Source organism: Lithobates pipiens, unplaced genomic scaffold, assembly GCF_037356315.1.
Source record: "Lithobates pipiens isolate NorthernLeopardFrog02 unplaced genomic scaffold, aLitPip1_a1.2 Scaffold_19, whole genome shotgun sequence".
In the NCBI taxonomy this organism is placed as follows: Eukaryota; Metazoa; Chordata; class Amphibia; order Anura; family Ranidae; genus Lithobates; species Lithobates pipiens.
In genome coordinates this window covers 121,546,932-121,564,292 of record NW_027507764.1, presented here as the reverse complement: position 1 = coordinate 121,564,292, position 17,361 = coordinate 121,546,932, and the positions used below count along the sequence as shown (strand labels likewise).

Here is a 17,361-nt window from a genome sequence, read left to right as displayed (position 1 = left end):
ACAGGAGGAAACTAATGCAGGTACCACATCTAAGCCACAGTACATTTTTCGTTTTTGGGTTTAGATATACTTTAACAAGTCAAAAAGATTATTATCCAACTATATAGGTTTATATATTTTTTTTTTTTTTTTAAGACATGAAGCCCACTCATACCACTACCTGGATTTCTGCCTTTTGTTTTCCTTGGGGATCATGTTTTGTGCACCTGGTCCCTCTCCTGCGGGCTCCTTTCACAGCTCCCGGTACAGACAATTGGGACAGCCTCTGAATCCTCGTCCCCCATTTTCCAGACATATGATGCAAGTACTCCGAGGGATGAGTAACTCTCTCCCTTTTCTCTTTTACACATCCTCCACATTGAGGGGTATAACGTTTGATCATACTGGTCTACTCATGTTTTGTTGTCTTTTATAGAGTTGCATGCATCTGCCCCTGAAGAGTGGTATTATCCACGAAACGCGCCGTGCTTTTAGGATGCATTCTCATGCCTGATAGGAACCTACTTAGACTCATTATCTAGAACCAAATGATTATACTGTGTTTCTTACAATTGATTACACTGCATAGTGCCATTTAGATGACGTGTACATATATTCATTTGCAAGAATTCATTTTATCCATATTAAATCTCTTGTCAATTTTATATTCCACCCCTCTGATATGTATATGTAATGTATTCATAAGGTCAATGGTATGTAGGTGTGTATACATATTAAACCTTTTCTACTATGTGCATCATTGTTATGTACTGTCAGACTCAATGTGCCAATTAAATATATTTTCTAATTATCTCCCCCCCACAAATCAACAGCCTCATTTAAAAGTCCTACCTTCCTTTTTCTCATACCTGAACAAGGGATGGAGGCACACACGGTGTGCTTCATTTAAAGTCCCAAACTCCCTCCTATTATACTATGTGACCGCTGTCTGCACTGTATAAACTTCATGTAGCATTAGCTACCCACATTATACAGTGCTGTGTTCCAGCAGCAGATACATGGGCTTTCCATCTGTTGCCAGAAAAAAGTCAAATCACAGGAAACCTTGTATTTTCTGCAGTGAATACAAGGCTTCCTTTTACTGGCTGGGGTGAAGAGGTGGGCAGATGATGTCACAATCTCCACCCTGGGCCAAACAGTGGAAGCCAAGTATACGATTCAGGGAATGGCAATCTTCAGCACGGCATAATCAAGCAGGTGTTTTGATTTGTGACATTTCCTTGCTAAATTAGTTCAATTTATGGTTGGTATAAAAGGTTTCCTGTAAGTAAAATAGAAGACCACTATCTGTAGCTTGCAAGTTAACATTGTCTCTAGAAATCTGTTTGTTATTTATGGAATTTGCTATTTAAAATGTATCCGCCCCATCAATCACTGATCTCATGCCTACATGGATACAATGCAACATGTCCATAGTGGAAAGAAGGACAAGAGACAGAAAGCCGTGTATGGAGAGGAGTGTTTTAGAAGACACAAACAGATTGTGTGAGAGTTGGAGTAGGATAATACTACTATAAACCCAGCCTATTTCTATGTATATGTACTGCCTCTGACAAAACATGGTAAATAGCCGTGTAGAAAAGGTCAGTAAAAATTGTTAGTTTCTCTACTCATCAGCTCAAATATAATCCCTCTGAAATTTTAACTATGGCAACTTCCACTTCTGACACCAAGCGGGACTCATAGGAGACATATACTTTACTATACAAACAGCTGTCAGTGCTCGCATACAGGTATACTATATCTGGCAACAGATTTTCTGGATGATAAGGACTGGACCCAAGCACTGCAGGTGCTGGTGGATCCAAAAATTGCTATTTTGGGAATAATCGCTGAAAATATTCTTTGTTTATTGTGGCTAGGCTTCCTATATTTAGCATGAAAAAACTCATCTTACAGAAGTATATTTCACCTTTACCTCTGACATATAATCAGTGGTGTGATATACTTTACTCTATACATTAACTCCTCTCTCTGTAAGAAATGTAAACAAATTTGGTTGTGGTGGCCAAAATCAAATAAATAAAATATATTCATCTATACCTCAGTGGCTGGATGCCGTAAGCCAGCGGTTCTCAACCCTGCCCTCAAGTACCCCCAATAGACCAAGTTTTGGGAATTTCTCTTAGATAAAATAGTGTTCCAAAGTACCAAGCCATTGACTCTGATTTAAAGCACCTGTGCAGGATAAAGAAAAACCTGTTGGGGGTATTTAAGGACAGGGTTGAGAACAACTGCCATAAGCCGTTTACTTGGCTTTTTATTAAGGGTGGCAATGCAATATAGCACTGTTTTAACAAATGCACAGTAATAGTAATATATACGGAAATCTTTCCTCAGTTTATTCAGTGATGCATACTGTGAGAGGGTTACTTGTGGTATCTGAGAGTCTTATAATTTCCTGTAATGGGTTCATTTTTCTTTTACTTCATCTCATGCTACGCGATATGTGCATTTGTTCTAAATGACAAAATTGTATACTGTAACAGATGTTTTTCTTTACAGGCGTTTTTCTAACAGAAGGCTCTGTCATTGCCTTCTGACTCCACCCACATGGCTGCCTGTCAGATCCTTTAGACTCCATCCACATAGCGGCCTGTCATAGCCTTCAGACTCCACCCACATAGCGGCCTGTCATAGCCTTCAGACTCCACCCACATAGCGGCCTGTCATAGCCTTCAGACTCCACCCACATAGCGGCCTGTCATAGCCTTCAGACTCCACCCACATAGTGGCCTGTCATAGCCTTCAGACTCCACCCACATAGCGGCCTGTCATAGCCTTCAGACTCCACCCACATAGCGGCCTGTCATAGCCTTCAGACTCCACCCACATAGCGGCCTGTCATAGCCTCCTGACTCCACCCACACAGCTGCCTGTCATAGCCTTCTGACTCCTCCCACCCAGAAGCCTGTCAGTCTTCTGACTCCACCCATATGGTTGCCTGTCATAGCCTTCTGACTCCACCCATATGGTTGCCTGTCATAGCCTTCTGACTCCACCCATATGGTTGCCTGTCATAGCCTTCTGACTCCATCCACATAGCTGCCTGTCATAGCCTTCTGACTCCATCCAAAAGCGGCCTGTCATAGCTTTTGTGACTCCATCCACATAGCTGCCTGTCATTGCCTTCTGACTCCATCCACATGGAGTCCATCATTGTCTTCTGACTCCATCCAGTGGCCGGTCATAGCTTTTTCACTCCACCCACATAGCAGCCTGTCATAGCTTTCTGACTCCATCCACATAGCGGCCTGTCATAGAATTCTAACTCCACCCACATACAGTCATGGCCAAAACTATTGGCACCACTGCATTTTTGTCATATATTGCACCACTTTGCCTAGAAAAAGTGCTGTGGTTACAAATGTTTAGGCATTTCATGGTTATTTCTTTTGTTTGTATTGGTATGACACCGAAAAGTGGAGGAACAAAAAGCCAAATCTGACACATTCCATGCAAAACTCCAAAAACAGACTAGACAAAATGATTGGCACCTTCCCAAAATTTTAAGAAACAATTGCATTCCATGTTTGTGATGCTCTTGTAATTAAACTCACCTGTATCAATTAACAGGTGCTGACAATATAGAAATCACACTGGCAACCAGTTAAAATGTTGAAAATGAACTTAACCTCTTTGTTGTGTGTCTGTGTGCAACACAGAGCACAGAGAAGAAAAAGAGCAGCAAAAAATTGTATGAGGATTTGAGAACAAAAGTTGTGGAAAAGCATGGACAATCTCAAGGTTACAAGTTCATCTCCAGAGATCTTAATGTTCCTGTGTCCACTGTGCGCAACACTGTCAAAAAGTTTACAGCCCATGACACTGTAGCTAATCTTCTTGGGCGTGGACGAATGAGAAAAATGAATCAAAGATTGCAAAGAAGGATTGTTTGAATGGTGGATAAAAGAACCTCTATCAACTTTCAGACAAATTCAAGCTGACCTTCAGGCACAGGGTACAGCTGTGTCACATAGCACTATATGTCGCCATCTGAATGAAAAGGGATGCTATGGTAGGAGCCAAGGACCACTCCTGACACAGAAACATAAAAAAGCCAGGATTGGAGTTTGTCAAAACTTACCTGAGGAAGCCAAAATCCTTTTGGGAGACTGTGCTGTGGACAGACGAAACAAAATTACAGCTTTTTGGTAAAGCCCATAATGCTACTTTTTTCAGAAAAAAAAAAAATGAGGCCTTTAAATAAAAGAATAGTCATGGTGAAGGTTCACTGGATGTTGTGGGGTTGCTTTGCTGTTTCAGGCACTGGATGTCGTGACCATGTGCATTGCATTATATTCTGGGGTGCAATGTAGGGTCTAGTGTCAGAAAGTTGGGTCTCTGTCAGAGGTCATGGGTCTTACAGCAGGACAATGACCCAAGGCACATGTCAAAAAGCACCCAGAAATGGTTTAAGACAAAGCACTGGAGAGCCAGCAATGAGTCCAGATCTAAATCCCATAGAGCATCTGTGGAGAGCTCCCAAATTAGCAGCTGGAAAAAGGAACTCTTCCAATCGGAGAGATCTGGAGCAGTTGGTGAAAGAAGAGGTGGTCAAAAATCCCAGCAGAAAGGTGTAAGGAACTCATTGATGGTTACAGGAAGTGATTGATTGCAGTTATTTTTTCCAAGGATGTGCCAACAAATATTAAATTAAGGGTGCTAAAAATTTTGTCACTCCATTTTTGATGTTTTGCGTGGAATGTGTTAGAATTGGCTTTTTGTTTTTCCACTTTTGTGTCATACCAATACAAACATGAGAATGCCTAAAATGCAACAATTTTCTAGGTGAAATGGTGCATTATCTGACAAAAGTGCAGGGGTACCAACATTTTTGGGAAGGACTGTAGCTATACACACACCACTGCTTTGGCAGGGGCAGGACAGACTGGGAGGCCAACACTTCTACTACAGTCAGTAGCAAAAAAATTTGTAGAAAGTAGAACTTCAGCTGGGAAAGGAGCGGGCACAGCAGCCAGCCATACAAACAGGAAGTAAGAGAAAAAATGCCCTTGTTATGCAGGATACAAAGACTGATTTCAATGAAGAAAAGGCATCCACGAGGCCCCGGGAGTTTGATGTGAGTTCATACAAAGTAGTAAGACAAAAACATTTGAAAAGCTTACAACAGACAAGGTTACCTTCCAGTGAGTACACCAGCAGGTTTCACCAAAAAAACATGCAATAAATGAAAGTAGTACCAGATCAAAGGATAAAGAGTCCAAATTAGTTTATTGGCCGATACCATAAAAATATCCAACATGTTTTGGGGGTCAGAAAAACAAACTCCCTCTTCATCAGGGCTTCAATTAAAATAAAAGCCTTGAATGGACCCAAAATAGAGCTTTGCTGTGTGAATCTTTTTAGGGAAGCCAACTGCTAGATCAGAAGTTACTTGCCAGTAGTATTTGCTTGCGCACTCAAGAGCTTGATACCTTTCAAGTTTCTTATTTTTAACTGAAGCTGTGATGATGGGGGAGTTTTTCTGACCCCTGAAACGGGTTGGCTGTTTTTTTTATTTTTTATATAAACTAATAAATTAATAAATTAATTTGAACTCTTATCCTTTGGTCTGGAGCTTCTTCCATTAGTGCATGTTTTTTCTGGTTACAAAGACTGGTTTGGCAGTGTCTGCAGCATTACAATCACAATGAATCACATATTTGCAGTAGGTAAGAAAATACCTTTATATGCATAAAAGTCTCTGTATGGAGATTCATTTTAAGAACACCGGTTTCCTGGGGAAACATTGTCATAACAGTAATAACAATTTAGCTCACATTTTGGATCGGATCCATCGGGGCTGCTGAAGCCAGCATCCTTTGCCGATACCCAGGCTGCAAAGCAGTCACTCTCATCTAAAGTAATGGTCAGCATCTGCCAACAAGACACAATGTCAAAATGTTGAGGTTACATTTAACAATAGTAGTTTACAATAAAAACAAAATTAAATCCAGTCTACTGGAAAAACAGGATATTTTTTTTTTAAATGAAAGACTTAAGAAATAATAGGACACGTTTTAAAAATACATATAAGGACACCTACCCCTGTCTTCAGATCAACAGAGAACCAATTTGGAACATAAACCATCTTAAACCTGGATTTAATTTCTTCTTCAAAGTCCACTTTTCCCAAATCCTCAACTTTGCAAGCCTGAAAAATCAAACAGACAGTTGGCACTCCCCAAATACAGCTATTTAAGCAAGACTATGATTAAGCCCCCACATGAAGATTAAGTGCCTCTATGATTAAGCCCCCACATGGACAAAATGCATTTGGGGGGGGGGGGTTATATTATGGGTGGAGAACCAAGCTGAAGCCATTGCTCATCATCTTTTACTATTTTAGCTTTACAGTCCGCTGATCTGGTAAGCAGCCTGGGCACCACCATTTTCCTGTAGTCTAAGTGGAGCCTGAAGAGCTTTACATCCTGACCAGCACCACAGTTGTAGGTGTGGAGCTGTAGAAAATGAACAAATAAACAATCTCCCAACAAAAACATTAAGGGGTTGATGTAGGCAATGACACTTAGCTAAGAGGTCCAGTAATGCATGCTTCAATTACCTATACACTGTTTGCCAATAAGTGAGCCATTTAAACAGTCAAAAATACTTGTTTGAAAGGCCTAAATTAGCAAGCATTCAGCTGTAACACACATTTATGTAGTGCACGCAATGTATAAGGTGCATTTTGCAAGAAAAGAAAAAAAAAAAAAAAAAAAAAAAAAACAACACCATGCCTCAACCCGTCTCAGATAATATATAACAGAAAGCCAAGAGGAAAAGATATATGCAGGCCCTACAATATAAAACAGATCTATCGCTGACTTAAAGTAGAACTATAGGCAAAGCTTTTTTGATGTAGTTTTGACTAGAGTAAGGGAGGGTTATAACCCCTGTGAGATTTTTTTTTCGCCATCTGTGTCTCATTGCGGAGATTTCCCTTCACATCCTGTCCCATAGCCAAACAGAAAGCGAGAGGAAATCCCTGCAAATTATGGGAATTCTTTGGGGACCCCCAGGTGAACAGAACTAGTGTCCCCGTTTGAAGATTTCCCCTCTATTACTTTTCTGGGGACAACCCAAAATTCTGGATTTTCTTTTACTTTCAATGATAACGGTGAGCAGGCAAATAGAGTGAATCTCCTCAAACAAGGGTACAGTACTACAAATAGCAATACAAATGGAGAGGTGTTCTAATCCCTCTCCACTCTGTCCAAAACACATTATATATATATATATATATATATATATATATATATATATATATATATATATATATATATATATATATAAAAAAGGTTTTGCCTTTAGTTATACTTTAATCAAAGCTTGAAGAATAACCAATTCAGCTGTTTAATGTCCGTCAGCGATTGATTTTGTAACAAATATGCTTAAATGATCTCTTATGTGATCAAAATGGAACCACATCACATCCTGATCATAAAGATCAATCAATTACTGATTAGAACTATCATTTTAAGCAAACCCAAGCACCTGAATTTTTATACAATTGCTGAGAAATCAATCATGCAAATTATGTCACTGCATGTAGCATTAACAAATTTCTTACCAAATTGATTAAGAGCAAATTCACACTTGCACTGTGTGAAATCGCAGAGCAGCGAGTGATTCAGCACTCCAGCCACTCTGCATTGCCGGCTGTTAAGGGGCAGTGTGATGAGCTTTATTTGAAGTGTAAAAAACACACACTTCATAAGCTGCAATGTCCGGCGGCACGCTGTGCTGCCTGATATTGCCCTGTGATTCAGGCCCGTTGTGCTGTGATAAAATGCAGCATGTCTTCATTTCATCGAGGCACCCTTAAGCGCAGCAGAATGCTGCATTGCAGTGTGAATGGGAAACAATTGTTTCCTGTGTGTCCCAGCCATGACAGACATTTTGCCGCAGTGCACATAGTGTGAATTGGCCCCAAGTCTTTGTAATTGATAGCTTATCCGCTAATTTGATCTGTATGTGCAAGGCTGGCCATACATTATACAATGTTCTTGTACAATTTTCTAAAATAACATAATATGAGGTCAAACCTAAACAAAAAAACTTTCAATTTGTATCCAATCAGGCCCTTGCACTACATAGTTAAAAGGTAAATCTAAAGGAAATTGAACCAGAAAACTGTATAATTTATGGCCAGTCTAAGGCTGGCCATATATGGGTCAGACTTTCATTCAACCTGATTTCCCCCACCCACACTTTTTAGGTGGATGGGAGGATCCTCTCCGCTGTGTCACTGTATTCTGACATCGGGGAGACCCCCCCACCATCAGAATACACAGATCAGTGAGGCTTTTTTCAAGAGGTCTGTTGAACAAAAGTCGATTGGTAAATTGACTTTTGTTCAACCACAGTGCCCATACATATATTGAAATTCAGCCAGTTGCTGCTGAACTGTCTGAATTTCAAATTATGTATTAAGGGTACTATTACAGTATCATTTTAGTACTTACTTTCAAAACATCCCAATAGGCCACGTTGTTATTTGTATCTTTGGTTAGTATGTGCCTTTTGTCATTAAGAATGTTGCACTGAATAATGCTAGCTCCTCCTGGAGAGAGAAACAGAAACAACGACCAAACTGAAAATCTAACTATAAATAAAAAAATGCACTTTCAGGTCTTAAAATAAAAAAATAAAATAAAGTATAGTTTTTCATGTAATCTATAGTTTGAACAATGCTGATGCATGCAAAGTTAGGACTAAAAAGAAGAAGAAGAAAAAAAAACAAAAAAAAAACAAAGGAATCTTAATTGATCAGTTTGGAATATAGGGTAGAAACAGTCAAGAGCAAATTTCTAGTGCTCAGAATATAATGCTACTCAAACCCTATAAGCAACCCATTCCTACTATGATAAACCATCTCTAGTTAAATTATTTACATAAACTATGCTGTATTTAATTGAAAATTCATTGCTACCGCTGTGCAGAAATTCTTTTGAATCATCTTTGACACAGGCTTCCTTAGCCCCTGCCAGGACCTCGGCTAATGCCAGGGCTGAAGAGGGAGGGGGAAGCAGTTGCATGTGTTTGAAGCCAAAGTTCCAAGATGACCAAAACAAAGTGGTCTGTTTTTAGAAAATTGGGAACAAATACAGTTTGGCATATGCATATATAATTTAACTAGAGATGTCTACCTAGATTGGCATAGAATGGCAATATTGTCTCTCAGATAGGATCATTTAGAATTATGTTTCTCTGAGGCCCCTTTCACACAATAAGACCGCTCAGATCTGCCTGTCCTTTTTTCCATCCATTGACTCCTATGGGTAGATGAATGTCCGCTGACACCGGTCTGCCATCTGATCCCCTAAAAACAGACGTATGGCAATACATTCGCCATCTGTCTTGGCGGATTGGATCGGATGAGACCTGATAAAAACAGACATGCTGTCCGTTTTCGTCCTCTCTCTCTATAGGAATCAGCGGCGCTCTGACAGGCCCCTACCTGCTCAGTGAGCAGAGATGGACCTGTCATCCACCGGCTCAGCAAAGATCAACTGAGAGATATCCTGCTGAGCTGGCAGACTCCACTAAATGGATCCGCCCCATGTGTAAGGGGCCTTATAATAAAGAGTTGTGCACCAGAAAGCATTATAAAAATGATAATGCAAGCACAAAAGCACACACATTACCACAGACGGTTTTTAAAGGGGTACAGTCAAAGCTCATTTTGCAATCCTGGGATCCGTTTTCAGCAGACAGCAGGCTGAAGCCTGCTGTCAGCTGATGTCACAGAACCAGTCCAAACTCAGGGAAGATCACGACAATGAGGTTGGGATCCGCCCACATGCCTGAACCAACCCCTGGCTCAGCCTCTCAGCGAGCCGTTGAGAGCCTGAGCCAGACACTCCCACCCCCTCCACAGCTCAGCGCTCCAGCGAGTTTGGGGGGGGGGGGGGGGTTTGGGGGTAGAGCAGAGAGCCGGAGACTGTTACAGGCTATTTTTTCAGGGAGCTCTGAAAACCTGAGCGACCAGCAGTTTTTAATTGCTCGATTCTCAGTCTTAAAGTCTTCTCTTTTCACAACACAAATATGTACGCTTCTTTGGCATAAACCAGTACTTAAAAGATACACAAGAACACAGTCTATTTAGTGTGGAATGAGAGCTTAAGATTACCTTTAATGACCTGGTCAGGCTGTGTGCAGATTGGGCTCATCGGTGTGCTACAATCATTTTCATATTCTCCTGAGGCTCTGAAGTTCAGAATACCCTTTATAGGCTAAAAGAGAACAGTGTCCCATTAACTTTGTTTCCTGAATTATTAAGAATAAAACATTAAACAAAACAGTTGTACCGGAACTACAAGCGCAATCAAGTTTTGCCAACATGCTGGGAATTCTAGTTCTAAAAGCTGGAGATACAGCTCTGCTACAGGAACAAAAACCAAACAGGGAAATTAAATATCAATTCTTACCCATTTATTAACAGATGACTTGGTGGTTGAAACCCAAAGGGCAGTTGGAGGGTCAACAGATCTGTCAAGCTCCATCTGGAAAGACAAACAGAGACTCTACTATGAAAAATATCACACAATGCATGGACAACTTTGGCACTGATAGCTACAGTATATGTGACTAAACACCATATGGAAAACTACACAATGAAACAAAAAACATTTGTCAATGCGAGATATCCTTAATAGATCATGTTCCTTTGGTCTCCAATAAGTTGCTCCTTTACTCACAAATTATAAGGCATACTAGTATAGCAGATAGACAATGATGGTAATGATTAAGCACAATTGTACTGTGTGAAACGCGTCTACAAGACTGTGTGTTGGTGTCCTTTTTAATGTCATCCTGGTGATTTAATAAACGGCATTGGACTTTCATCAATGTGCAGCCATTTCTTTTTTGTTACATAGCAGATAGACAGTTGAGGTACCCAATCACAAAACAGTATAGAAGGAAGTTTAATCCAAGCCTAGCCAAGCACGCATAGATTTTAGTCATTCAGCACATGGGGCCGAACAAGAGAAATTAATTGATTCCCCCCATCTACAATAAACAGCATGGATGGAGGAATCTCCACGGTTGGTTATTGCATTCAGACACCTGCAGCTTCCATGGTGTACCGAATATACAAACTGCAAAGGATGCAGTCACTGTTCAGCCAATACTATTTCACCTGTATTTTTTTCGACTTTTGTTGAGCTGAGTCATGCTGATGGGACGACTTATGGAGAGGATTCTGGCCAATTCAGCAGGAATAAGAAAAAATAAAAGCCAAGTATGACTAGCCTAATGGATCTCAAAGCAACTGCATGCAACTGTTCCAAACTGAAGGTACAAGGTATTTTCAATGTGCACAAATTTTGAGTTACTATTGCAGTGTTTTCCTTAAAGCGGTGTTCCAGCCTAAATTATTATTTATTTTTGTTTAAAGCCAGCAGCTACAAACACTTAAGTGCCGGAACCGCCATTCAAACTAAGGGAAACAGGCAGTGGAGTCTTGCGGCTTCACTGCCCATTTCCTACTGCGCACGCGCGAGTCGCTTTGTGAATGGCTGGCAGACACACACAGGTCCCAGAAGACAGTGCGCCTCCATTTCCCAGAAGACAACGAGAGGAGACCGTGAATGAAGAGCGCCACGGTATAGGAAGTGGCAGATAAGGAGGATTGCCTAGCAACAGGCGTTTCTGGTAAGCAAAAAAAAATGTTTTTGTTTTTTAATGTATTTTTAGGAGCCCGCTTGTGTTTTTTTTTTAGGTTGGACCTCCGCTTTAAAGTGGTTGTAAACCCTTACAACACACTTTGACCTACAGGTAAGCCTAGATTAAGGCTTACCTGTAGGTCCAAGAAATATCTCCTAACCCTATACGGTTTAGGAGATATTTGCCCGAAGACAGGCACCGATGTCTACGGCGCATGCGGCGTAGACAGCGGCGCGCAGGCGCACTGAGCGCGGCATCGTCAACGGCGAAGATGGCATGCGTGTCAGCTCACGTGCGCATGCGCGGGAGTGACGTCATCGCGGCTTTGCCTAATGACAGCGGCGGAGCTGCGAGACCCCACCGAGAAGATGGATGCGCCGGGCTACAGGGGACAGCGGTGACTTTGCTGGCTCCTGTGTCAGGTAAGTGACACATAATGGACTACTATGCGATGCATAGTAGTCCATTATGCTTTGCTTTTGCAGGGAATGAAAGAGGAAGTGAATCCATCAGGGTTTACTTCCTCTTTAAAAATTACATTTATGTGACATTTTTAAATATTTCCTCTTCCTTATTTTGTATTTTATTCTATGCATATTACTCCCCTCGTTTTTTGATTTTTATATATATATATATATATATATATATATATATATATATATATTTCATACCTTTTTGGTATGTTTTCTTCGGGACTTCTGTCCCATGCTACCGCGGTGAGGTACATCACTTCCGCTGCATCTTTTGTGCCCTCCTCCTTCCCCGTGTCACCTTCTGGGACTTAGGTCCCGTCTTCTGTGACACACACTTCAGAAAACACTGCGCGAATCGCGGATGCGCAGTGGGAAACAGGCTGTGAAGCCACAAGGCTTCACTTCCTGTTTGCCTTAGTAAGGATGCCAGCACCGACACCCCAAGCCGATGGACGGGTCTAATTCAGGTGCCAACTTTGCAGGTTCCCTGGACAGGTAAGTGCCCTTATATTAAAAAAGTCAGCAGCTACAGTATTTGTAACTGCTGACTATTTTTTTTATGTTTTTCACCGAGGCTGGAACTCCGCTTTAAGCAAATAGATTTATATATACTGAAAAAATTATTCATTACTTTGAAATGAGGAATTCTGCAGCATTGAAAGATCTAAACAACTCTAAATATCCTTTAGAGAAAAAAAAAAAAACCTTTAAAACAGGAGCTTTTTCTTCACAGATGAGCAGCCGCAGATCTGGATTTCTCAAATCTGTACAGTAGATCTTGCGATCTCTCCCTCCGGAGTACACATGGGTGAAGCCTTCATTAACCTGGAGAGCCCAGACACCCTCATCATGCACCCGATAGGTAGCTATACATCTCTGCTGGCCTAAAGACCACAAACGGATTGTGCCATCTGAGCTGCCTGAAAGACACTATAAATAAGAGGCCCATTAATTAAGAACATTACATCCATTGGGAAAATGTTATGATATACACCCCAAGCAGGCCAGCTTAAAAAAAAATAAAAATAAAAGACAAGCCAATTTACAGACATACAGGGTACATTGTGAATAAAAGAAAATTGGGCTTATACCTGTGTGCCATCCCTGTTTAGCAGTAAAGCTTTTACATTGTCTGTGTGTCCTTTCAGTTTCATCAGCTTGGCACAGGTCCTAGGGTCCCAAACTCTTAGCACCTGTGATAAAGAAATAGGAGGGGCCTAATTAACATTTATTTTCTTGTAGTCAGTAAGACATGAAACTTCTCAAACAAATGAAATCCCAATATGTACTGTTACAACCCATCAGTGTTTTTGTGTTGCTTTCTATAGCCCTGTTTGAGGCTGGGTTCACACTGCTGCGGGGGGAGATCCGGATGTGATTCGCACCGCACTGCAGTGCAAATCACATCCGATCTCCGTAGCGATGCGAGTTCAGCCATACAGATAGTATGGCTGAATTCGCATCGCTCCCGCAGCAAACTCGCACGGGACCCTTTTTTTGGTCCGCAGCAGAATCGGATCGCATGGGTGTTCACACCATGCGATCCGATTCCTGTCCGAGTGTGCAGATCGCACTGCGATATGCGGACGGATCTGGGGGTGTCATTAACATATCATTGACACTCCCAGCCGTCCGCATAGGGCAGTGTGAACTGCCGGCGGGAGGTATGCGATGCGGGAAAACGCCGCGGATTCGCAGCGTTCCCGCATCGCTATAGTGTGAACCTAGCCTTAGGGATATTCCCTCACTTCTTGTCCTGGAAACAACGTCGTCACACAAAACAGGTACATTTCTCTAACGGGTACAAAAGAACAAATAAAAACACTTCTTATTGGGGGAAAAAAGGCTGGATGGAACCTCTGTTCACATTCATTGTAGCCTGTTGCCCTCATTGAAGATTTCCCTTCACCTCCTGCCACAACATTTATATAAGCACAGCAAGTGAGGGGAGTTGCCACCCGCATTTAGAAAGATATAAAGTCTGAGATTGCTGACATATTCAGAAAATGTAAGCTGCTTGGCTGTCACAATGATAACTGGTTTTAGCACCTTGCGAGTTACCTTCCCAGAAAAATAGGATTTTTATAACAGCTTACCTGTAAAATCTTTTTCTTGGAGTACATCATGGGGCACAGAGCCTTAAGTAATTACTTAATGGCTTAGGCCTCATTCACACCAGGTGGATCCGCTGCCAGAGTCCGCCAGCTCAGCGGGAGATCTCTCCATTGATCTCCGTTGAGCCGGCGGATGACAGGTCCCTCTCTGCTCACTGAGCGGGGAGGGGCTTGTCGAGCACCGCTGCTTGCAATGGAGATCAGACAAAAACGGACAGCATGTCTGTTTTCATCAGATCTCACTTGATCCAATAGGGATGCATGCGAAAATAGGGCCATCCGTCTGATTTTATTGGATTGGATGTCAGCAGACATGTCACCACTGACATCCGTGGGTCCATAAACCAATATGGAGTGCCCGTTCAGGTCCGCTGACAAAACTGACAGGGGGGCCTGAACGGTCCGACAGTGTGAATGGGGCCTTATAGGCCATCTTCAAGTGATGGACACTGGTATACCCAATCCAGGAAGTTCACTCCCTATATAACCCCTCCCAGTCTGGACGAGGGCCTAACACCACCTCTGTCCTCATGAATAATCAAATATAGCTCTTTACAAGAAACAGCAGCCAATTCCGAAACCCTCATTACTCAGGATATATCAACCAAAAATACCAAATTTCTTGTCAGAATGACTAAGGGAATATGTTGCATCGGTTCAGATGGCTGTTTTTGTAACACAGACAAAACTAAGTTCATGTCCCAAGGATTCAAGGGAGGTTTGACTGGCGGATTAAGCCACATCACCCCTTGCATAAATCCCCGGACTAAAGAATGTGTAGCAATCGGTCTTTGAAATAAGATCGATAAAGCTGAGACTTGACCTTTAATAGCACTCAAGGCGAATTTCATTTCTACCCCTGATTGTAGAAAGACAAGAATTCTGCCTATGATATATCTCTGATGCCGCGTACACACGACCGGACTTTTCAACATCAAAAGTCCGACAGAATGATTCCGGCAGACCATTCGATCGTGTGTGGGCTGCAGCGGACTTTTGATTTGCAAAAGTCTGACAGACTTTAGAAACGGAACATGTTTCAAATTTTTCCGCCAGAACTCCGCCGGACCCAGTTCCTACCGAGAAATCGGCTCGTGTGTATGCTAGTCCGACGGACAAAAACTGATGCGAGGGCAGCAATTGGCTACTGGCTATGAACTTCCTTATTCTAGTCCAGTCGTGCGTCATCACGTTCGAATCCGTCGGACTTTGGTGTGATTGTGTGTGGCCAAGTCCGTTCATTCGAAAAGTCTGTCAGAACTCCGTCGAACGTCTGTTCGACCTAGTCCCTCGAAAAGTCCGGTCGTGTGTACGCGGCATTAGGGTGCCAACCCTTGGATTCACACCAGCAAATATTTTTTGTAAATTTATTTTTATTGACAGTTTTTCAACACAAACAACACATATAACATATGACCCAGAACCCCCCCCCCCCCCCCTCCCACCCATACCCCTGTGCAGCCCCCCAGTCAAATACAAATCACAGAACATATACATCAGCCGTATCCCTCAGAGAAAAACTGGCTCCCCAAAAAGTAATGATGCACCCTGACTCCGAATGCACAACAGAAAGACCCATAGGTCTCATAGCATCAACCTGCCCCGTGCACCCATTGGCTATCCAGGAGTCCTCTCCCCACTCAGCAAACTAATTCAAAGTATCTTTGGTGTCCAGCCAGCCCTGCCACACTTTCTCAAATTTTTTGGAGCATCCCCTACCAAGGCACACCAGCAAATATAAGCCCTCCAGACCCTATAATATACAGTTCTGAAAGCTGGATTCCTTGCATTAATCAGGGTAGAAATAACTGACCTAGAAAGCCCAGGTTTCTTCAGAACGTGGGTTTCAATAGCCAAGCCGTTAAATTTAGAAACCGTAAGGTAGGGTGGAATATCGGTCCCTGTGAGAGCAGATCTAGTGGGAGGGACCATGGACCCTCCACTACCATCTTTACGATTTCTGCATACCATGACCTTCTGGGCCATGCTGGTGCTACCAGAATTACCAGCTTTCTTTCCAGCTTGATCCTGAAAAGAAGTAGAAGGCAGCAACTGGATAGGGGGAAATGCATAGAACAGTGAGAAGTGAGAACTGATCCCATGGGGTCACCAACGCACCCGTTCCACATGCGAGTGGGCCCCTCTTGTACTGGCCAAAAAGTTGACTAACTTCATGTTGAACCTGGATGCTAGAAGATCTACGTCCGGAGTCGCCCATTTTTGGCAAATAATCCAAAAAACGTCGGGGTGAAGAGACCATTCCCCCTGAAATAACTGCTGGCGACTCAAGTAGTCCACCTGCCAATTCTCTACTCCCAGAATAGTGCCGATAGACACGGAACATTCCTTTCTGCCCAAGTTAGAATATGGTTCACCTCTCTCAGCGCTGAGAGACTCTTGGTGCCCCCCTTGGTGATTGATATAGGCCACAGCTGACAGGACAATCCCGTAACCTGAAGTCTAAGCCTTCAGAGCCAGACGCACTGCCCGAATCTCTAGGATATTGATAGGCAAGGTTCTTTGAGCTCTTGACCACTGTCCCTGGACAGTTGTCTTTTCTAGTACTGCTCCCCAGCATGAAATGATGGCCTCTGTCGTTACCACTTTCCAGATAACTGGTCTGAAGGATTTTCCTTTCAGTGGATTCTGGGATAGTAATCACCAACTGAGGCTTTGGGACACTTTTGGGTACAGGCACATTGGCAAGTCTAAAGCTTGAATCGTTTTGTTCCAAGCAGACAGGATACTGTTTTGCAACAGTCTTGAATGGAAATGGGCCTAGGGAACTGCTTCGAATGAAGCCACCATCTTTCCTAGCAACCTCATGCAAAGACGAATGGAGAGATCACCTTTTGACCTGACCATCCAGACCAGCTCTCTTATGGAGCTGATCTTTGCCTGAAGCAAGAACAACTTTTCCTGGGCTGTGCCTATGATCAGACCCAAGTACTCCAGCCTTTTTAGCGGTATAAAGGAAGATTTCAAATGAATCCAACCCAAACTTTCCAGGTAACTGGTTGTAATGCGTACGTTTTGCTCCAAACAAGCCACTGACTGGTCTATTAGCCATAGATCATCTAGGTACGCCAAGACTGTAA

General features: G+C 42.4%; 1 protein-coding gene across 2 annotated transcripts in view; it reads right to left on the bottom strand.

Annotated features, from left to right (window-relative positions):
* The window catches only part of WDR48 (WD repeat domain 48), a 58,731-nt gene that overhangs the window by 24,544 nt on the left and 16,826 nt on the right, over positions 1 to 17,361 (bottom strand). For both annotated transcript variants that reach the window (XM_077491210.1, XM_077491211.1), the window contains exons 7-13: positions 13,241 to 13,342; positions 12,855 to 13,079; positions 10,437 to 10,511; positions 10,139 to 10,241; positions 8,472 to 8,569; positions 6,050 to 6,157; positions 5,784 to 5,880 (exon numbers count right to left, since the gene is read on the bottom strand). In XM_077491210.1, coding sequence (XP_077347336.1) covers positions 5,784 to 5,880; positions 6,050 to 6,157; positions 8,472 to 8,569; positions 10,139 to 10,241; positions 10,437 to 10,511; positions 12,855 to 13,079; positions 13,241 to 13,342 — 808 coding nt within the window. The remainder of the gene's footprint in view (positions 1 to 5,783; positions 5,881 to 6,049; positions 6,158 to 8,471; positions 8,570 to 10,138; positions 10,242 to 10,436; positions 10,512 to 12,854; positions 13,080 to 13,240; positions 13,343 to 17,361) is intronic.